Raw genomic sequence first — 22,550 nt, 5'->3', positions numbered from 1 at the left:
TGTAATAAGAAGCATGCATGGGGTAAAATAAAATAAATAAGATAAAACAAAGTAAATCAAATGTGTAATCTGAACAAAATAAGGCTATGAATTGTTCTTAGTCAGACTTAGTCTTAAGATATTAAATATTAACTAGATTAGCAGCTCCAAGTCTAACTGGTGAAGAACAAGAGGAAGAGGTCATGCGTAACATGCAGACTAAGCAAAACATCCAACATAAACTGGCCAGTTACAACATGCATGCTATTTTAAGATGTTATTTTTACACAATAAAATATACCTACACAAATTTCTGGAAAAATAATTGCCTTTTTATTATTATTTTTTTATTTCAAAAGCATTAGTTTTAAGGCATTAGAAAGTACTGGGGGGGGAGGGGTGTATTTACCTGTATTCACCTGAACTGCTGTCTTCCTCTTAGGCTGAGCTTGTGTTGTCTTGTTTTGCATACCACAGAGGGAGGGGAGAATTCACCTGAGCCTTTCCTCTGAAACAGACACTCCTGAATATAGACGCTGAGGTAGATTTTCATCAACAACAAATAAGGTATGTTTAAGCAAATTGTTTTTGTTTCTTAAGGATTTTTTTTCTATTCCTTTAAAGCTAAACCATCTGTGCCGGAGGTTGAGTTAGTATCATCTCTTTGATGTATTCATGCGAATTGCAGATAGTTTGTTATTGTTACTTACTTAGTTAAAGTATTGTAATATGATGTATTTAGTTGGCAGGCATAAACATTTATTTTATTCATCTGGTCTTTGACATTTTTTCTACTTTTACTCTACTCTTTTTTAGAGAAAAGTCTTATTACTCACAGTCAAACAAATGTGCATATTTTGAGTTACCTGTCCTGCCAGTTGGGCCACTATTGTTTTCTGTTGTTTTACCTGAAAAAGAATGCTGCAGAATAGTTGTTCCAGAATAGTTTTATAGTTTCAGTTTTACATCACTAAATTAAGAACTGTAGGGACGACATCGGAGGATATTCCAGCTCTTTATCCAGACATGTCAAACATTTCACTCTGAACAAGACATGGTGTTACCTTCATGTTATAGATCACATCAGCAGTTTCCTACTATTACTGTAAGCTCTCTTTTTGTTTTTTATAGGACAACATAGCTGCCATCCATTAAACTCAGCACACCACTTTTTGGTCTTCACTATTTTCATCCAACTTTAAGTGCATCAGTCCGTCTCAACATGTCCCAGCCCACCAAATCCTGGGCCACAGAGGCCTACACGTCTCTGACTAAAGGTCTAAAAGAAGTGGACCTCTGCGGCCCCTGTGTTCCCTGTAACCTGGTGCTGATTGGAGACTATGCTTTTCCTTTAGTGATGAACAGCCAAGGTCAGGTTCTGATGGCTGCCTCAGTGTATGGCCGCGGGAGGATTGTGGTCCTGGGTCACGAGGCCTACTTGACCACCTGTTCCAATTTGGTAGAGAATGCTGTTATCTGGCTTAAAGGAGAAGGATCTGACAACCTCTCTGTTGGGGTGCACAAGAGTGTCAAGGCAGTAGCTAATACTCTCAGCAAATCCACCTTCCAAGCAGAAGTTGTGAAGGCCTTTAGTGACAATGTGGAGGTTGGTGTGTATGTGACAGATGCATACAGCATAGGTGCAGATGTGAAGGAGCTGGTGGCTTATATGAAAGCAGGAGGAGGAGTGCTGATCGCAGGGCAGGCATGGAGCTGGGCAGGAAATCATCCCAAGGAGAACACCTTCCTTCAATTTCCAGGAAATAAAGTGTCTAGTGTGGCAGGGGTTTACTTCACTGACTGTTACGGTGAGAGAGAGAGGCTGCCAGTCTATCCTGAGATCCCTTTCAACTGGAAAACACTCAGGTGTGTGTACACATTTTATTTGAAGGAATGAAGGAATAGTCTTTCTTTCAAAATATTTTCACTGTGACCTGTAAGCTTGTTTTTTTACTTTTAATCTTTTTTTCTAATACAGAGTTGGAAAGGACTTTCGGGACGATTTAGAAACTTTACTCCAGGGGATTTCCAAGTTTGACCTCCAAGATGGGGTCTTAGCTTCTGAGGTCCTGGTTCACGGCACTCTTGCTTTCCCCATTGGTACAACAGAGAGTGGACGAGCGTTCCTGGCAGGAGCCTACTATGGTCAGGGACGGGTCATTGTGATTACACATGAAGGTCTTCTTGGACAAGAGGTAGGGTCTAAGTGATAGTGTGGTGGAATGGTTTGTGAAGGGAATCGTCTTCCTTCCTAAGTTTTTCATTTTCATCACAGACACTGGTTCCAGTTTGGAAGAATGCTGTCCGTTGGTTGGATGAGGGTCGGAATGGGGCTGTTGGTGTGGTGCCACAACTGGAGGCAGCCTGCAACCTCTTTCAAAAGTCAGGCATAACCAGCGAGAAGACAAAGTTCAGGAAAGACCTGAGCGTGTTTGTGTGTACAGCATACAGCGATGACTATGTGGAGGAAATCCATGACTTTGTAGCACAGGGAGGAGGCCTGCTGATTGGTGGACATGCCTGGTACTGGGCAGAAACACACAGTGGGCAAAATCTACTGACCGATTTCACAGGTATGATAGCATGCATATTGAGTTGAACAATAGCATGACCCATTGGATTTGCAGACACAAACTCAGAGACGAACTTAGCACAGACACGTTATAAGAGAAAGCCTGAGCCGGTCAGGGCTAGAAAGCACATGAACTGTGAGAGAGGAACAAGAGCACACACATACAAACAATTCCATCTTTTTGAGATCACCAGAAAACAGGAAACTGAACACAAGATCTTCAGGAATATCTATAGATAAGACACAGAGAAAGCAGATGTTATTAACAAAAAAATGTTTGTTTAAACTTTGTCACTTTGTCTTTCAGGGAACAAAATCCTGAACAAAATGGGCCTAAGTCTGCTGGAGAACACCATCAAGGAAGGTTCCTACAAGGCCCCAGTGCTGAGCCAGACCATCAAAGACACCTATCACTTCCGCCACCTTCTACAGCGTTTTGCTGGTCACGTGTATGAGGGACAGAAATTGACGGAGCGTGACGAGGAATGCCTGAAAAAACTGGGTGGAGACTGCGCCAATTTTCTGCGCATGCAGGCTTATAGCTGCTCCTCATATACGCAGGTGGTGTCAACTCTCACCAACGTCTTGAAGAAGTCTGGCATGCCGCAGGTAGGCAGTGACTTGGCAGGCTGTGTTCTTATTTAGTGAATAAAGATTCTCTGATTAACTCTAATTGGCATGGCAGCAGCAGTGCACAGTCAGCAACTACATATTATACTCCACTATAAGTGCAACAAGAGAAGTTGACATTTCCTGTTACCCCACATAAATGAACATTGCTCCGAGTAGCAACAAGTACAATCTGTAGAAGTAGGTTCCCAAAGTAATACCAACACAGATGCTGAAAAGCAGAGAGGGTGTCTGCTATTGTTAGTTTGGTGTTTTTAACCTGCAGCTCTGATGTCAGAGATATTTAAAAATGCACAATTCATTTTAAAGGTAAGTGAGAGCTGCCCTGTGAAGAGACCCACAGATCACCTTCTCCTCAGTGTGGGGACAGAGGTGTACAAGATTTGCTCAAATCCTGATGCCCTCCTGCCCTACCTCATCAAGGACAACCCGCTGATGCCTGTTTCGTATAACCACAGGGTCAAGCTTCAAATAAACACAGCAGGTCAGATCTCATTGTGGACAGATATTTGAATTATTTAGGAATCCTAACATGTTAACACTGATTGTACCATTAACATATTCAGTTCAATATGTTAGTGTACACTAATGTGAAAAATCTATACTTAATATATGTAAATATTTGTGTGTGTGTGCCTATGGCAGGAGGGAAGGAGTGGGTCAGTACAGGCCTCTACCTGTCCCCTGGTATGAAGACCTACATAGCCATACCAGCAGAGATTGTGAACAAAGGATGGCAGGTACTATACATGAAATCAAATAATTACGGAGTTAAGTGTCTCCACTTTCCAAGCATATGTCCCAGCAGCAGCAAATAGTACTGCACAGAAACTCAATGATCAGAACAACTGCTTTGCCCTGCTTGAAAGCTAGTGTCACTCTGTCCTGCAGTCTTTGTTATATTGTGTTGTTGTGTCCTTAGGTCCAGATCGGCTGTCAGACAGATCAACTGAATGCTGAAGAGTTGAAGAGAGCACCACGTGTTCATGACCAGTTTCCTGTTACTGCAGAGATGATGCAGGTGTGGAACCTGTGGGGTGGACTTATCTACCTGGTGGCCCCACCCAATGCACAGGTGCAGGAGGCAGAGGTCATAGTGCAGATGGCTGTACCTGCACCATACTATAAATCTGGTGAGTGTGTGGTGGACGGACATGTGGTGGGTGATGCAATTTTCCCCTGGGATTAATAAAGTATTTCTGATTCTGATTCATTTCCAGCGCTACATTTGTTTTTTGTTTCTTTTTTCAGGGGTGACAACAGCAGCAGATTGGGCCCGGCTGCGCACAGCTCCCTCACCCTGGGCAGAGTTGGAGTTTGACAACATCATCCTCACTGTACCATCAGATGTTGTTCGGGGGCTGGAGCACCCTGACAAGTTGGCGGAGTCCTGGAACAACATCATGAGGGGCATTGCTGACTTGGCTGTCATACCACACAAGTTTCCCCGGAAAGAGCGCTTTGTAACTGACGTGCAGATTTCTTATGGTGAGTTTGGCTACATAAGGGGACAGCATAAGAAGGGACTGACGTTCACAACTATGGGCTCTTTAAAAAACTGGAAATTTGAGGGACATTTTGTGTGATGATCATGTTTGGATTAAAAATGAATGAAAGTAATGACTCTGGATTTGTCTCATGCTTAGTTGAGACTTACATTTGGTTCTTTGCTCCGATTACTTTACCAATGTTTTCTATAAAAGCAGCAGAACCCTGAAAAATCATCAATATTAGGCAACCATTCTAATGTTTAGCTTTTCCATCTAGGTTGGATGCATGCAGGTTATCCTGTCATGGCACACACAGCTGCAGCTGTTGATCTGGTCAGCATTGACCCTAAGAAGAGAGACCTGTGGGGAGCCATCCATGAACTAGGACACAACCAACAGAGAGGCTGCTGGGAGTTTCCACCACACACCACAGAGTGTACATGCAACCTGTGGTCAGTGTATGTGCATGAAGAGGTGCTGGGCATCAACAGGGCAAAGGTGGAGTAATTCATGGCAGTCTCTGAGTATCATTATGGGATGTGCTGTCACACTTTTTATATGAACTGAATACTCTTTTTTAAATCTTTAATGATAGAATAGTTCCCTTGGATTGTTTTGTTGAATGCAGGCTCATCCAGACATGACTTTGGAAAAACGACAGAGTCGAGCAAAGGAGTACGCTAAGGGGGGCAAGAAGCTCAGCAACTGGAAAGTGTGGGTGGCTCTGGAGACATACCTGCAGGTCAGAGAATGATACTGTGCCATGCTGAAGTCAGCATTTAAAGACGGTTGTATCCATTTGTATGCAGTCACATTTGTAACGCTTTGAAGCTTGAAGTCATATTTAAATCTGTCTCCTCCCATGTAGCTCCAGGATCGTTTTGGCTGGGATGCCTTTAAGAAAGTGTTTGCTGCCTACCACAAGATGAGCAACTTCCCTGGTGACAACAAAGGAAAGATGAACCTGTATGCACAGACGTTCTCACAGACTGTGGGGATGAACCTCGCTGCATTCTTTAAGGCTTGGGGCTGGCCCATAGAAACAGCCACTGAACAGAAACTCTCCAATCTGCCTCAGTGGAGAGATCACCCCATGGTTCAGTATGACTGAAAGTCAGACTGCTACAGATTATAGAAAAGCGATTTACAGATATAACTGAAATCACATTACATGTGTTCTTTACACGTTTTCAGTATTGATAAAAAGCAGTAATTGCATGCTTGCTCTGGTAGGACAACAAGATATGAGATGCCATTTTTACCTATATTCCCAATAAAATCTCGCTTGATGACAGATAAAGAGAGACTCCATGGCTGTTTCTTGTTTACACAGTTGAGGTTACATCTGTTGACCAGTAACCACCTTTTCTTCCATCTTTTTTCCCACCTCCCTATTTTTCTGTTGGTCTAACCAGTCAGAGGTCATCTCATACTGTACAAAGGATGTTATTTAGTGTCACTTAAGTTCTGATGTCATCAGAATGTGCAGGATCTGGATAAAATTAAATTGTCAGGAAAACAAAAACGCATGTTAATAATTACCCACAACGGCATCAACCATCTACACTGCTCAACAAATAAAGGGAACACTTAAAGAACACAATGTAACTCCAAGTTAGTCACACCTCTGTGAAATCAGCCTGTCCAGTTAGGATCAACACTGACTGTGAATCAGTTTCAGCTGCTGTTGTGCAAATGGAACAGACAAAGGGTGGAAATGAGAGGCACTGATCAAGACAAGCCCTATGAAGGAGAGGTTCTGCAGGTGCTGACCACAGACCATTTCTCTGCTCTCATCCTGTCTGCCTGATGTTTGATCACTTTTGCATTTGGTCAGTGCTCTCACCCCTAGAGGTAGCATGAGGCGGTGTCTACAACCCACACAAGTTGCTCAGGTAGTGCAGCTCATCCAGGACGGCACATCAATGAGAGCTGCAAGAAGGTTTGCTGTGCCTGTCAGCACATTGTCCAGAATTTTTATACCAGCCTGGCACGCCCCCTGGTGGCTAGCTGCAGCAATACTTTTCCATTTGGGGCGTGAAGTGTGACACACATATCCAGTACACAGTTAAAGGATGAATGCATTCTGCTATAATTTTAAGGTTTCATTGTCATATCTGCTTTAATGTTACCGGGACACTCGACACTCATTTATAACAGGATTTTATACATGCCATAATATGCATCCAATTCTTTGGGGTATATTTGTGACCAGTACAATCATCAGGAAGATCCCCTAAGACAAAAACTCTCCGTTACCTACCGTTTGTATGGTTCTGCACTTCTTAAAAGATAATCCTAGAAAAAAAAACTTTTTTTAACAATTAAAGTCACCAAAACAGTTCATTCTTAATTCATAATAATGGGGTAGCCATTATAGATGCGTTAAAACTGTTGAAACATGTCTTTATTTAGTGTCTGAATCGGTGTTAAAAACTGTTTTGGTCATTTGTCCAAATCTAAATTTAGCCCAGAAGTATTTTCCAACATCTCCTCAGTGTAGTCTACACCCTGCAGTTGTTGTAAAACAGCTCCCCTACTGTTTGATTTGAAAACTGCTGCAGGAATTCTCCCAGTTCATCCAGAGAGACCTTCTCCACCCAGTTGTCCTCTGTGTTTCTTGCTGTGGCCGCACCACTCTGAGTGGGTCTGCCATTGTTGTCCACGCAGCAGTGGGCATTCCACAGGTAGTCTGGGATGTTGACACGCTTCACGTTGTTTTTGATGATCCAGTTGTCAGCAGAGGGAATGGCACCGACCAGCACGTAGGCCTTAGAGCACCTGTCCCTGAAAAGCTCAGTGAGCTCAGACTCATGGATTCTCCAAGCATTCTGGTTGAGTTTGGGGTTCTGAGGAACCACATTAGTCAGGGTGAAAGTGGCGTTGCGACTAGGGACTGCAAAAGAAAGAGGAGAGGGTCTTATATTTTGTGGTGTATCCAAAGAAACACAGGGTGGTGGAGGAGGACAAGATGTGGTGGGTGAGTCACCCTTTAAAAGAGTGATAATTTGAAGGCACGTGCATAGTTTGTCATCCATAGCTATATTAATAGCCTCACTGTTTGTCTAGATGCACCCTCCAAAGCTGCATTATGGTTGCCGTGACAACAAAAGTCACATGCGCACTCTTGACTTGTCTGTTTTTGCAGACTGAAAACATAAAGTACTACTTTTCTTTTGTAAGTGCTAGTTATGTGTTTGTTGATGAAGATTCTCAGTCATCCAGGTCATCATACGTAGAGAAGATTGAAGCAAGGCGTCTGGACTTGTAGACTCTACAAGTCCAGACGCCTTGCTTCAATCTTCTCTACGTAGTTATGTGTTTGCATTATCACCTAGTCTCAAGTTTAAAAGTTAATTATATTTTGTGCACAGACTGAATATCATACATTTGTTTTTAAACCAAAAACCTCCAAAGACACAGAATAAAGGGTGCAGCAGGATATTCCCTCACTTTATATACTGGTATCTGGTATTGTAGCACCACCTGCTGTCCAAAACCTCCACTACCTGCATGGTGTCCGTTGGGGTTGAGGTGACCACGATCGAAGCCAGAGTGTGTGTAATCCTCAGTGAGAGCCTGATTCTCTCCCAGATAGACCCCAGGGTGGTCCTGCCCCAGCCAGTAGCCATCCTTCATCTCCCTCTGCCAGGACATGTCTACCAGCTATAATGTAAAAGGAAAAGAGAGGTGTAAAAAGACAAAAACTTAAAATGTTGTGCATCAAAATTTTATGTTTTTCCTCCTTCCTCCCCCATCAATCATCTGATGACCTAACAGATTTATGCTAATATACTTTAAACATGGCACCACATCTAGCTACTATCTAACACTGATGCTTGACAATGAATTGTCACACATACAATACGATTTTTCATACAGGATCATTACTTGGTTTTCTGAAATCCCAATACTACTTGAAATATTTCAGATCAAACAGTGCAGTCGGACAGTACCAACCTGAGGCTCCACAAACCACCTCTTCTCCCTGCCTCCTCCATTGCTTGGCTGGAACACATAGGCAGAGTACACAGCAATGCGGTGGTGGGTATCATACAATGTGGCAAAGTGGTACCTGATGGTTCAGATTTTTTGAAAAATATTATCAGAAGATACTGTGTCAACATTAAAAGAAACATAAGGAACATGATAACAGACCTGTTGGCAAAGCGTTGACAGAGGCGAGCAGCACTGGGAGTAGAAACCCCCCACTCTGGCACCTTCTCTTTATAGAAGTACTTCATGCATTCTGGCACATCCTGGGGCAAAAAAAAACAAAATACCACATGCTCCTGGATGAACTCTTACACATTACACACTCAAAAGTCTCTTGAAAACAGGAACACAGACCTCAAAACGTTCCACCACGTCAGCATTGACTGAAAAGAGGAGTGCGAGTACAGCGCACAAATTTATAGAGGTTTGCATTCTGAATCAAATCTATGGATGACAAAAAATATCGGAGAGTTATGACAGACTGCAGGTCTGCCTCAACAGTATTTGGTTTGTATGTCGGTGTTTTCACTCACCTGCTGGTGCGCCTGTCTGCTGTAACAGCCTAATCTCATGTAACAGGCTTTTATATGTCTTCTCACCACCTCTCACCTAGTTTGTCCCCTGTTTTTTTATAGTATTTGTGTGGGATGAACCATAATATGACATCAGACATGGATGACCAAGAGTGAGTGTGTAAATAAGTGTGATAATCATATTCAACAGAACAGAACATCTGCTGTTAAATCATTTATTGTCTATGAGATCAAGCATATTTCCAATACATGACTATATCTGTTGCCTGATTCCTTGGAAACAAGATAAATTTGTACAGCTACTGTACAGGAAGAAGTCACAGCTTTGTTCTGATGGCTGACCCTATCACTTGAATTATAATACCAAGAAAACACTCTCATAATTATCACAATTACTTGATCGCCTCCTGGAATATTTATAACACATGCTTTCACTCACAGGCTCCCACCAGCAGCTCTTTAGGTTAGGTAACACTTAGATGTCATGTGCTGGTTTTCCCACGAATGTTGCACAAGCAGTGTTGGAGAACCTCACACGTGGACTGAAATACACAAAACTCTGAAAGTGAGGATATGAGGACATGTACCCAGAGAGGTCAGGAGGTCAGGTACAGCTATATCATGCTGAAGAGTCATATAGCAGCGGTGCGATGTGGAGATACTCTCCACTGTGCTGAGCTCAGCATAGCCACACGTTTTCCTACAGATATGCTGCAAAATTCTCTTCTCTGAGAACACTTCAGTGGACTCACATCTGCTTCTTTAAATAACCTCATCTCTCCCTTCGCTTTAAGTGTGCAGACTTGATGATTTATTTGTGTATCTAACTGAAGCACACATCAGAGGATCTACAACTCAGAGGGACACACTGTCCTTATTGCCCTATATATCTGCATTTAATAAAGAGATGTGCATGTTTGATTTGAACATCAGGTGCCCTATCATCTGTCTTACCTGGTTTGGTATTTTAATTGATTACAAAAGTTATTTGCACTACTGAAGTACACTGCGCGCATTTTAAATGTGAATGTAAGATTTAAATATTTCAGGAATTACATCAGATAATGTGCTAATTATGTAATAAAAGCTTCACTCAGTGAAGCTGCTTCACTCCACTGAGGCTATCACCTGCGGTGTGGTGGCCGTGTCTGGCTTACCTCCTCTCCTCTCTCTGGCCTCGGGTCCAGCCGGCCATGGCTCTCCGGTACGCAGCCTCGCTGCGCCTCCGGCTCCATCAACGGATCTCATCACAACAATCACACAACAATCACACAGCATGGCCTTCTCCGACGTCGACCCTACATCCACGAAGGATCCCGTCGTTTGTCCACAACTTTACATCCGAAAACAGCATCCCCACTCTCTGGTCCGTCCGTAGCTCCTGCTCCTCTGTGCAGCGGCTCCACAACATCCGGCTACGTCATCCGTGCTCTGGCCACATGACTCATGATAACATCCGGCTAGTGCCAAGTTCCGCCCCAAAGACTCCACAACAACAAAAGCACCTCAGATCTGCTCTATTCAACAAGAGGTCTGTTACTAACTTTCACTAACTGACCTCACCTTTTCTGACCACCTGGCTATTAACATGGACATTAACATCCCCATCATCCTGCCCAAACAACAACGCACATTAACCTTCTGAAGTCCTTGTCTCCTCCCACCCTCTATAACTGACACCATCTCCAGCTCCCTTCTCCCTGCTGACCCCACACCCTCTGAACTTGTTGACCACTAAAACCCTACTCTATCCACCTGGCTCAATCAGCTTGCCCCTCTCAAGACACTAACCGTATCCTTCACCCAGTCTGCCTCTTGGTACACCCCTGAACTCCACACCCTCAAGAAAAAACGGCGTCAACTGAGCGCCTCTCTAAGAAAACCGGTCTCACTGTCCACAGCCAAATCTTCAAACACCACACCACAACGTACAAAACAGCATGCAACAACGCCCGCTCCAAGTTCTACTCCGACACAATCCATGCCAATACCTCAAACCCCTGCACCTTTTCTCCCCATCTCCAACCTTCCACTACTCTCTAAAATTATGGAACGCTCAGTCATCGCTCAACTCCAGCAATACCTCCAGCTCTTTGAAATATTCCAATCCGGCTTCCGCACACACCACAGCACTGAAACAGCTCTATTAAAAGTCACTAACGACCTCCTGATTGCCTTTGACTCAGGTTCCCTCACTATTCTCCTCCTTCTTGACCTCAGCTCAGCTTTTGACACTATAGACCACACCATCCTCCCCAACCATCTTCAATCATCCATTGACATTACGGGCCCAGCACTCAACTGGTTCACCTCCTACCGCTCTGACTGCCACCACTACGTCTCCATCAACAGCTACAAATCACACACTGCCCCCGTCACCCACGGTGTCCCCCAAGGCTCAGTGCTAGGTCCCCTCCTTTTCATCCTCTACATGCTTCCCCTTGGACACATTATTCGCCAACATGGATTTCATTTTCACTGTTGCGCTAAAAGCAGGGAGATCAGGTAGCTGATCACCTACTCCTGCGTACATCAATACAGCTCCAGAGTATCGGGTACACCACTGGATCCTCTTTATTCCAACTAAGTCCATGCTGGTCACGTTGTAATGTCAGGGTTTGTAGTGTGGAAGGCGGACTCAGATGCAGGATAGCAAACAGTAGTGAATTAACTAAAAGTTTTTTTATTCAGCCCAAGGGTCAAAACAAAGGAAGGCAGTACATGAAGTGAAGTTACGAAAGAAACGGCTAAACTGAGGTTCAAAAATACTAAAGAACAAAAACTAGTAACTAAGAAACTGGGAACTAGACAGCGAAAACACAGGAGTACTAATAGGACGACACCACAAAGACAAAAGAGACCACAGGAGTTAAATAGACAATAGACAAGACACAGGTGAAGACAATCAGGGCGAGGCAATATGGTAATCAAAACTGGCGGGAAACATAGGGGAAGTAAAACATGAGGGAATACACCAAGAGGACAAGACTTTCAAAGTAAAACAGGAAGTACGAGAGAACTACAACACAACATGGGCAGACACCACAAGGGACAACAAGAACCACAGAAACCCAGGTAAACAAAACACCAAACATATAGTTACACGGAAAATGATAATAACCACACACAGGATAACTCAGAAAACCAAACCTAGGAAAGAAATGTACAAAAGAAACACAGGATCATGGCAGTTAATGTTTGTTTGTCCCTGTGCGTTTCTACTGCCCTGTTAGTAAAGTGTCTTTGAGTGTCCTAAAAAGCACCTTATATATATATATTATTATTAGTTTGATTGCTGCAAAGCAATCAAACTCTTGTTCTTCTACGTCTTTATTATTATTATTATTAGTTTGATTGCCATGGCAATCAAACTCTTGTTCTTCTACGTCTTTATTATTATTATTATTCTTCCGTACGTTTTTTGGCTCAGCATATCTTCAGAATGCATGGGCCGATTCAAACCATTCAAACATCAAAAGATTCAGCTCATGCAGGACATTCCCGGAAACCTTCAATAATAATTACAAATATTATAATATTAAAAATATTAAACATTTTCCACCCTCAAATTAACATTGGAGTCAATGGGAGAGCCCTTCAAACCATGCATTTTGCAAAATGCTACTGCTCCTACAAATATTAAGTTAGAGAAACCATTCGAGGCTTAAAATACTTCCAACGTCTTGGTCTTCAAAAGTTGTATTCAGAATTTGGAAGTTCAGCTCCGTCTTCAAATGCCAGGGGATTAAAGATGAAGTGGTTTTTGAGGTCTCTTCTGAGTTTAACATTAGTGTGTATTGCGTGGAATGTTGGGAGCTAGAGTGGGTGAGTCATCGCTCAGAGTGCGGGAGGGAAAAAAATTAAACCAGTTTCTGCGTTTCTATCCTGCTGTCACGTCTGCACCTTTTATCTGACAGGGATAATTTGGCCACCAGTTCGAAGGAAAAATGGTCTGGGTTCTGTTGGTGTCGGTCTTAAAACTCAACACCAAACAGTTTTGCCTGTAGATCGAGCTGTTCGGGGAGAGTGCCGGTCATTCCTCCATTAAGACATAATGTAAAACCAAAAACAGAGAAGCAGAGCTGCCATATTTTCTAACTCGCCGCCATCTCCACATCTTCGACATCCCAGACATAAAAATCGTACCAGTTTTAGAGCAACTTCTTGGGATTCTGACGGTGTTCTTATTTTTTGTCTAAAGTCTTCGGTTTGGAGAATATGAGACGTTGTTCGGAGGGTGGTTTTACATAGGAAATGCATTAGGAGGGGGAAAGAGAGCTGCAGTTAGGGGCAGCTGATAAACATTCCGGTTGCCATGGATGCAGGCAGGCAGGCAGGCAGGCAGGGCCGTTACCATGGTGACAGACTGACTCACTAGAAGCATACAAAGCAGCCATATTTGTAGTCTTTATCAGACTTTAAGCATTATATCTGTCATATTGATCATCCTTCAGCTGTATACTACTTTTCCACATTCAAATCACACAGTCTGAGCTTCTTATAGTCTTATGGTATTATTCCACCCTCAGACCTTTCATATGGTATATTCACAGGCTATTCTTTAAGGTCGTGACTTCATACTGTTCTTGTCTTCAGCTGTTTCTCTTTCATATCTTCATAATATTAAAACATTTTCTACTTTTCCAGATAAGAGCTTCATCTTTCTAAATTCTTAACTGTGTTTCAGCAAATTAAGTTCAGATTGCAGATTCTCCAGCAATTCAGAGCAATCGTTCACATCAGCATTCAAAGCAATGCTTCAGCTGCGGCAATCAAACTTGCATTTTCTTCAGGAAATGCTTTTCTAGTTATTATTATTATTCTTCCGTACGTTTTTTGGCTCAGCATATCTTCAGAATGCATGGGCCGATTCAAACCATTCAAACATCAAAAGATTCAGCTCATTCAGGACATTCCCGGAAACCTTCAATAATAATTACAAATATTATAATATTAAAAATATTAAACATTTTCCACCCTCAAATTAACATTGGAGTCAATGGGAGAGCCCTTCAAACCATGCATTTTGCAAAATGCTACTGCTCCTACAAATATTAAGTTAGAGAAACCATTCGAGGCTTAAAATACTTCCAACGTCTTGGTCTTCAAAAGTTGTATTCAGAATTTGGAAGTTCAGCTCCGTCTTCAAATGATAGGGGATTAAAGATGAAGTGGTTTTTGAGGTCTCTTCTGAGTTTAACATTAGTGTGTATTGCGTGGAATGTTGGGAGCTAGAGTGGGTGAGTCATCGCTCAGAGTGCGGGAGGGAAAAAAATTAAACCAGTTTCTGCGTTTCTATCCTGCTGTCACGTCTGCACCTTTTATCTGACAGGGATAATTTGGCCACCAGTTCGAAGGAAAAATGGTCTGGGTTCTGTTGGTGTCAGTCTTAAAACTCAACACCAAACCATTTTGCCCTGAAGGCCAGCTGTTCAGGGAGAGTGCCGGTCATTCCTCCATTAAGACATAATGTAAAACCAAAAACAGAGAAGCAGAGCTGCCATATTTTCTAACTCGCCGCCATCTCCACATCTTCGACATCCCAGACATAAAAATCGTACCAGTTGTAGAGCAACTTCTTGGGATTCTGACGGTGTTCTTATTTTTTGTCTAAAGTCTTCGGTTTGGAGAATATGAGACGTTGTTCGGAGGGTGGTTTTACATAGGAAATGCATTAGGAGGGGGAAAGAGAGCTGCAGTTAGGGGCAGCTCATAAACATTCCGGTTGCCATGGATGCAGGCAGGCAGGCAGGCAGGCAGGGCCGTTACCATGGTGACAGACTGACACATTAGAAGCATACAAAGCAGCCATATTTGTAGTCTTTATCAGACTTTAAGCATTATATCTGTCATATTGATCATCCTTCAGCTGTATACTACTTTTCCACATTCAAATCACACAGCCTGAGCTTCTTATAGTCTTATGGTATTATTCCACCCTCAGACCTTTCATATGGTATATTCACAGGCTATTCTTTAAGGTCGTGACTTCATACTGTTCTTGTCTTCAGCTGTTTCTCTTTCATATCTTCATAATATTAAAACATTTTCTGCTTTTCCAGATAAGAGCTTCATCTTTCTAAATTCTTAACTGTGTTTCAGCAAATTAAGTTCAGATTGCAGATTCTCCAGCAATTCAGAGCAATCGTTCACATCAGCGTTCAAAGCAATGCTTCAGCTGCGGCAATCAAACTTGCATTTTCTTCAGGAAATGCTTTTCTAGTTATATTATATTATAAACTGACATTTAATGCAAACTAAAGTAAGAAGCAAGTAATGCAAAACACATGCATGTGTGCAGAATGAAGTAAATGTATTACACAGCGGGAGTATAAATATATAAATGTCAAGATGCATTACAAAGAAACATGGAAATATTGCATTTCATAGTGACACAATCGAACAGCTGCAAATAAAAGATCTGTCCATAATTTGAAAACTGCCAGTAAAATTTTAGTGTGAAACAAAACTGATACTGCTGCACTGTTTTAGCTTTAGTTAAATTCTCCTGCATTTTATTGTGTGTTTGTGATGACGTCCTCCTGCAGTTACAGATACTTGATGCTCTGCAGCGTCTGCTTTAAATCCCTCAGTTAAATATAGCTGAATTTCTGGATACATTTTAATACCACAGTGAATATTGTTCAATTCTCAAAAACCTCTCAGGTTAATGCGGACGCTGAAATAAAATTATTTTGGAATAAAGCCAGAGAGGCCTGTGAATGCCAAATAAAACATTATGGATAAGATAACAACACTAAGGCATAACCGTATTTAATAAGGCTTGTATTTTCCCATTATTCTGCTGACATTCATTTTTCACATTAAACCATCTGTGTACATCTCACAGCAAAACAATGACTGCAAGGCGGTACATGACAGCACACAATGTAATAACTGTGTTTGCTCAGTGTAATTGCTTTATTATTAAGGGAAATAAATTAATGTAAATTAATGACCCATATTGTTTGGCTTTGTATCTAATTTCAGATGTGAACATGCGGACAGGGGAGAGAATGTTGTGGAACTCAGATGATCAGAAACCCAAAGCATGTTTGGCTGTTAAATTATTGGTTCAAATGAAAATAACCAAAATGTATAACAATTTTTCTACCACATTATGACTGAATCCGTTCTTTCTTTGTGCCTAACTGAATGATTGATGTCACACATGTGCAGCAGGTATTGGTCTTTTTATCTGTCTGGGTGCACTGCTGTTGTTACTAAACTCTGCCTCTAGGTTGCAGTGTTGAATCAGGATTTCAAGTTGAACAGCTAAAAGATTTTTTTTAACACCATTGTATTCCAGATGATTTAAGTGTTTATCTTCTTGGAAAATACTTATTCTGCAAACTAATGATCCAATCGCTGATCGGCTGTGTTGTCAATGCTGAAAACAAACAGTTTTGTCTTCAAAACCATAAAACACCTTCAAAGTGATACTTGTGACAGATAATCATTAAGGATGGTGCTGCAAATGACAAGAGAAGGTATTGAACTGCTGCTATGATGGATTTCAGTAAAGTCTTTTATGTTTTTGAGTCGGCCCTGAAGTTAATTTTAGTGGACTGCATCTTTAATTGACTTGAGTAGTGCTTTGTCGCTGGGAAAGATCACAGGGAGTTGTGTTCCCCAGACACAGATTTAGCGTAATCCCTGATTCAAAAGCATCTTCAGACACTCTCTGTAAATGAGAGGAGGTTCAACAGGAAAACTGTGTGCAAGAGTGATATGTAGACTGGGAAGGCAAAAAATCACTGGGTGGTAAATGGGACAATTGAACAAGAGTTTTCCCCTCCCCTGAGGTCAGGAAGACAATGATCGGTTTTATTTTTGATGTTAACACTTTGTTGTTAATTAGATTTTTTTTTAACTTTATACCAATTGCTTATACACCTGATTTTAAAACTACTTACATGTTTCAAGGGTTTTAATGATCTGTTTAGACCCAAAACCAAACTACTACAGTCTCCATCAGTGCAGCACTAATATACACAATCCCAACACATCTTGGTTTATGCACAAAGAGTTTTACAACAGTTCATTCATTCGAGGCCTAACAGAATATTTTAACTCTATTGATTACTTATTATTATTATTTTATTTTAGATTTAACAATAAAACCACCATCTTTTAAAGATGGTTGGTAAGTTAAATGAAATGGTGCCTGATCTTTACTATTAGCCTTACAAAGTTTTTTATATAACTGGATAGTTTTGATTTTTTTTTTTAATCAGAGATTAGAAAGGAGTATGATGGTGCAGCAAAAAGGTTCCTGGTTTGAAACTGCAGGCTGACTGAGGCCTTTCATGTGTTCCCCCTGTGCCTGGGTAAGCCTCCTCCCACATTCCAAAGACATGTATGTTAGGTTAATTGGAGACAAATGGATTAAGAGAATGAATTGATCGAACACAATTGGGGGAAAAATTACAGATCATGCATGTGACGTGACAAGGGGTGTGTGGACATTTCATCATCTGAAGGGTAGAATTGTGGGTCTAATAAATAATGCCAAACACCACACTTTTTGTTTGTGAATGTCGGTTTATTATAAATCATTAGTTTCTTGCAGACAAAACCGATTTAGGCAAACACTGCATAATTTATCAGGTAGTTTTGGGCACAATTATTAGACTCCATCCGACTTATGAAAGTGTGTTAACCTGATTCCTGGCCCTCAGTGTGAGTGGGAGCCGGGTGCAGTGGTCTGGTGGAAACACTGAGGTAGTTCCTACACAAACTGACTGCAGTGCTGAGGAGGCAAAAAGGTGAGACTGCATCTTTCCACACACTTACCTCTCTGTCTGCTCCAAGGACAGATGGCCAGACACACGTCTCAGCCTAGACAGAAGAAGGAAAGATAGGAATTCAATCCCCCCCATCCCCCAACCCCATTTCCCAATATCTTTTCCGCTTTATCATTTTCTCTCATTCTTTTTTTTTTCATCTTTTAAAGTCGCTTCATTTCAGATGCATTCATACATTTCCAATATCTTTATGTATGAGTCTGTCTCCCCCACTCCCTCCTCCTCCTCACCTCCCCCTTCACCCCATTCCCTCCATCCCTTTCTTTCTCTTTTTCTTTCTCCCATTCTCACCTCTCTCTACATCTTCCTTCTTCCCTATCTTCCTCCCTCCATCCCATTACTGTAATCCATCACTCTTCCATCAGCCACCATGCAAACAGGCCTCCTGGTTACCATAGCAACCACCTCCGGCCCGGCAGTGCGCAGCCCCTTTCTGATTGGCTGGCAGAGCCCAGGCAGTCTCAGTCTGTCTGGGAGATGTGGTAATTGGCTGGGAAGTCATACACACACACGCACACACACGCACACACGCATATATACACACACACCACATACACAAACACACAGTGCAGTGTTACATACAGTACATATAATGCTCACACATGCACATTAATACACACACATAAACAAACTTGTAGTTACTCTGAGCCTAAATAAATACGTACACATATTCTATTGGGTATTAAAACACACACACACACACACACACACTGCATAAACATCCTCTGAGATGTGAACAGGAGGCTTGGGTCAGAGTAATGAAGCTCATAAGAAAATGAAGGCTGCAGGCTGCGCGTGTGTGTGTACAGTATATGTGCATGAAAGTGCACGTTAGTGTGCACACATGTCTGAATGTATGTGTGGCACATGGGTGGTTTTGTGTGGGCTTCTGTGTGCACAGGATGGTAGGGGTTGGGGGTGGTGTGCAGGATTTTGGATAAGGTTGGAGCTCTGCCAAAGGATGGATGGAGGAATTGGTTTTTCAGGAGCATATTGTTAAAAATACCTATATTCCCCCAAGGAACCAAGTATGCACTAGTTTTGGTTTTTTTTTCTGTCTTCTGGAAGGTAGTAGGGAAGGAAAAAATGGAACTGTTGATTGGCTTGACTTCACCCTGCTGCTGTTGCTCAGCCAGGTCTGGCCAACACGGCGGCTGTGATGAATGTCTCATCTCCAGGAATACATCACAAATAGCAAAACTGTACCTGCCCTGAATAGCAAAGTGTATTCTCTTCTGCAGTGTTGCTGGAAAACAATTGTGGACAATGGGGCTTTTTTGTCCCCATAGCCAGTTTTTCAGGCCAGCTATGGAAGTAAACAATGACTAACCTCAGTCTTTTGTCAATTTATGGGCATTTCCTTCACTTTTCAAGCAGAAGAATAGGTTAAAATATTTTCGGATTGCACGACAAAAAAAGATGTTTTTGCCAAATTGAAATATGAAATCAGTTATTCTACAGTATGTTTGAATTTGACAGATTGTAATCTGAACAGTGAAAAGAGGAAAAAGCGGTTTGTGTTGGCCTCAGCTCTCATAACTGTGAGAGAAGACGAGTGTGGACCAGTCCTCCCCACCTGAGAAAAAAAAATGACTTGTAAGCTGCCCTAGTTGGCAACAATACAGACGAACACATGAGCAGACAGACAGACTGACTGCTGTCCAAAAACACAGAAACATTCAATGATTTATACCACGGGAACTACAGCAAATAATGCACGTGCACACACTCAGTGCACACAATGACAACACAAAGGTACAGCTCATTTTTCAATCTCATCTTTTTAATGGAAAAAAATGAGTCAAGGGAAGAGAGAAAAAACTGGGTAAATTGAGAAAGCCGAATGAATTCACAGAGAATGATTGACAGCAGTGATGACAGCAATGCGGTCACAGTCCACATTTCAAAGCATTCCCAGGTACCAGACAGAGAGAGAGAGAGAGAGAAAGAAAGAAAGAGAGAGGGGGAGAGAGGGGGGGGGAGAGGGAGGAAAGGGGAGAGGGGGTAAAAATGCCCAAGAAGATTTCATCTTCCTCTCAAGGTAAAAAATACAAATTAAAAACTCATCTTTATCCAGTGTTGTTTACAACAGACAAGCACGTTGAAAAAAGATTCAGAACAAAAAGTGCACCCGCACTCGCACACATACATACTTACAATTAGTTTCTTATTTTTCGGAAAGAAAATTAAAAAGTGCAAGCAAGATCACAGAACGACAATTTACAAGAGAGGCCCGAGAGCGGCTCGAAGTGTTAACTGTCTGTCCGAACCACCCTTCAAGGCCTAAAAATAGCGGGAGATAGGGGGATAATGGCATCAACTTGAGGCCTGGAGGTTCCCGGTGTGGCTTTTGTTCGAGCCCACACCCCAAACTCATCACCTTCACCTGGGTTTGTCCATTTGTACAAAGGGAAGGCTTCATTAAATAATCACACCAATACACACCCATCCAAAACCCCAACATGGCTTCCCCACCCTCCCCAGATAGTACAATCAGAATTAGTTTGACTCCACCATGCTTCTCCTCATAAGTGCCAGGAAAGCTCCAAATATAAAGGCTTTTCAGTCACCATTGACATCATCATCATCATCATCATCACCTGCATCATCATTGTCCATCATTATCACAAACATTTCCATCGTATTCACTCAGCATCACACTGTTCCCATCCAAACACACTTCAAGTCTAAATGTTAGCTCTGATTGGTTAATGAAAAAAAAAGTTTTTTTTTTTGATTTGCCATGAAATGAAACACCATAATCCAAGTGCATTATATGTGACGTGCACACTCAGGTGCACCTTCTCATGTATACTGGACATTACAATCCTCTAGCAGTACTGCGCCATGCAACTGGTTCCACTGAAAAGAAACTGTCTGCAGAATAATAGCAATAATAATAATTCATTATTTTGGTTCGGTTTCACTGACCTTCCAGTAGTCATAAATGGTCTCACACACACACACACACACACACACACACACTTAAAAAACAAATGCAGTCACACTGTGCAAATGTGAAAAAAAAACCCACACATCTAACGAGGAAACAAACAGTAAATGAACAGAAAGGTTTTATCTCATTGTTATATAAAAAAGCATCACTGATGATATCAAAATATGAAATCAGAAACATTTCAGGTGCCATTCATGCAACATTGGAGTCACATTGAACTGAGGAGGAGCACAGTATTTGTACCAACTATCCTTCTGTATCTTCGGATGGCAAACACAGTAATTACAGGTACATTCTGACGAGCCAGCAGATCCTTTCCCTTTACAGAGGCCTGATGCAGCATTATAATGAGATCTTCATTCAAACCATGGCTGTTACATACTTTGATGTGCACACAAGAATGTGAAATACTGTATGAAATGGCAAATCGTTGCCCTTAATTCAATCCTATATTTACAGCTATTGTCTCCAAGCTTAAGGCTTGCAGTTCAGAGAATGGATGTCTTGTCTTTGACAAACACACAATTCAAACATACTGAACTCTTAAATCAGCACTGCACTCCATCTTCAGACATTCCCATTTAACCTGTCATAACTAATCCAGTTAGACTGGTTGAGGCTTACATAATGAACCGCTGAGTAGAACCAAAAAACAATTTTTGTTTCAGTGCAAGCTCACTGAATGCATGCTGGCATATTGAACCCAAACTCTGCCTCAACAACTGGCCAATAAAACACAAAGCAGGCAGGCAGGGAACAAGAAGTTTCACTTTCATACTAGAGCCATCCTTTACTTTGACTTAACACTATATATCAGTCTTTGGGACCCTCACCGAGTTGAAAGCTATTAAAGCTAATACATCTGTTTGTCACTTGAATGTCTATGTGTGAGCAGAAGTGGACTTTCTCTGTACCAGAGATGCTATGACTGCAGGCAGGCCCACACAGTACAGTGGACCACCACAGGAACCAATTCTGGTAAAAATATGTATGCTGCTCAATGGCAAGAGACAAATCCTTTTGTGTAAAGACTGATTGTACAATGCTTTACACATAATTAAAAACAAAATTTTTCAAGTAGGAATTCCCACATAAATTATGGAACACAAGACATGGAGTTCACCGCTTAGTTACACACACAACTAAAAGGTTAATTTACGGTCTTTATGAACGAAGTGTTACTTTCAAAACTAATAAAAAAATACTTATATACGGATAATATGTGTAATTCATAATAAAACAGCATTAAAAGATACAGTCATTTGTCTCTAGCCAATAACATTCTTCTTCTTATGTTGTAATATTTTTCCAGAATTTGGTCTCATTTCTAATGATTCAAAGTGTGAGAGCAAAATAACATATGTTGCCAATGTCCATACACATGGTAAATAAAACTGAAGGATGTAACAGGCAAATTGTGTTTGTTACTGTGAAGTTTGTGCCAGACAATTTCTTTCCTGGGCGGGATGAAACCAACCTCTGTAAACAATCCTGTGCAGAATCACACCCACTTCCCTTACACTCACATCCATTCCATCCTGCTACTCAAAAGCTTTCCCAGTTCCCCTCCAACACAGAACTGGCTAC

At 41.7% G+C, this 22,550-nt stretch overlaps 2 protein-coding genes across 2 annotated transcripts; one reads left to right on the top strand and one right to left on the bottom strand.

Moving 5' to 3' along the window:
• The first annotated feature begins 448 nt into the window (after nt 1-448).
• On the top strand, nt 449-5,970 carry LOC114444542 (TRPM8 channel-associated factor homolog). The gene is made up of 12 exons (XM_028419193.1): nt 449-546; nt 1,111-1,845; nt 1,958-2,174; nt 2,255-2,552; nt 2,859-3,160; nt 3,491-3,665; nt 3,827-3,921; nt 4,104-4,314; nt 4,433-4,669; nt 4,949-5,169; nt 5,300-5,413; nt 5,540-5,970. The coding sequence occupies exons 2-12, from the start codon at nt 1,202-1,204 to the stop codon at nt 5,780-5,782; spliced, it is 2,757 nt and encodes a 918-aa protein (XP_028274994.1). The 5' UTR covers nt 449-546; nt 1,111-1,201; the 3' UTR covers nt 5,783-5,970.
• Nucleotides 5,971-7,048: 1,078 nt separating this feature from the next.
• Nucleotides 7,049-10,601, bottom strand: LOC114444865 (endonuclease domain-containing 1 protein). Its single transcript, XM_028419731.1, has 8 exons — nt 10,358-10,601; nt 9,640-9,742; nt 9,201-9,288; nt 9,022-9,111; nt 8,830-8,930; nt 8,632-8,746; nt 8,181-8,337; nt 7,049-7,567 (listed from the first exon to the last, which is right to left on the bottom strand). The coding sequence occupies exons 4-8, from the start codon at nt 9,097-9,099 to the stop codon at nt 7,176-7,178; spliced, it is 843 nt and encodes a 280-aa protein (XP_028275532.1). The 5' UTR covers nt 9,100-9,111; nt 9,201-9,288; nt 9,640-9,742; nt 10,358-10,601; the 3' UTR covers nt 7,049-7,175.
• Nucleotides 10,602-22,550: the final 11,949 nt, after the last annotated feature.

Source organism: Parambassis ranga, chromosome 13 (genome assembly GCF_900634625.1).
Source record: "Parambassis ranga chromosome 13, fParRan2.1, whole genome shotgun sequence".
In the NCBI taxonomy this organism is placed as follows: domain Eukaryota; kingdom Metazoa; phylum Chordata; class Actinopteri; family Ambassidae; genus Parambassis; species Parambassis ranga.
This window is presented reverse-complemented; position numbering and strand designations above follow the sequence as displayed.

What these genes read in the sequence shown, in the direction of transcription:
- LOC114444865 (XM_028419731.1), bottom strand. Translation starts at nt 9,099, where the DNA reads ATGCAAACCTCTATAAATTTGTGCGCTGTACTCGCACTCCTCTTTTCA. An exon ending in ACGTGGTGGAACGTTTTGAG is followed by an intron (nt 8,931 to 9,021) that starts GTCTGTGTTCCT and finishes TTTTTGCCCCAG; the next exon opens with GATGTGCCAGAATGCATGAA. An exon ending in CCCCAACGGACACCATGCAG is followed by an intron (nt 7,568 to 8,180) that starts GTAGTGGAGGTT and finishes TTTCTTTTGCAG; the next exon opens with TCCCTAGTCGCAACGCCACT.
- LOC114444542 (XM_028419193.1), top strand. Translation starts at nt 1,202, where the DNA reads ATGTCCCAGCCCACCAAATCCTGGGCCACAGAGGCCTACACGTCTCTG. An exon ending in AAGGTCTTCTTGGACAAGAG is followed by an intron (nt 2,175 to 2,254) that starts GTAGGGTCTAAG and finishes TTTTCATCACAG; the next exon opens with ACACTGGTTCCAGTTTGGAA. An exon ending in CTCTGGAGACATACCTGCAG is followed by an intron (nt 5,414 to 5,539) that starts GTCAGAGAATGA and finishes CCTCCCATGTAG; the next exon opens with CTCCAGGATCGTTTTGGCTG.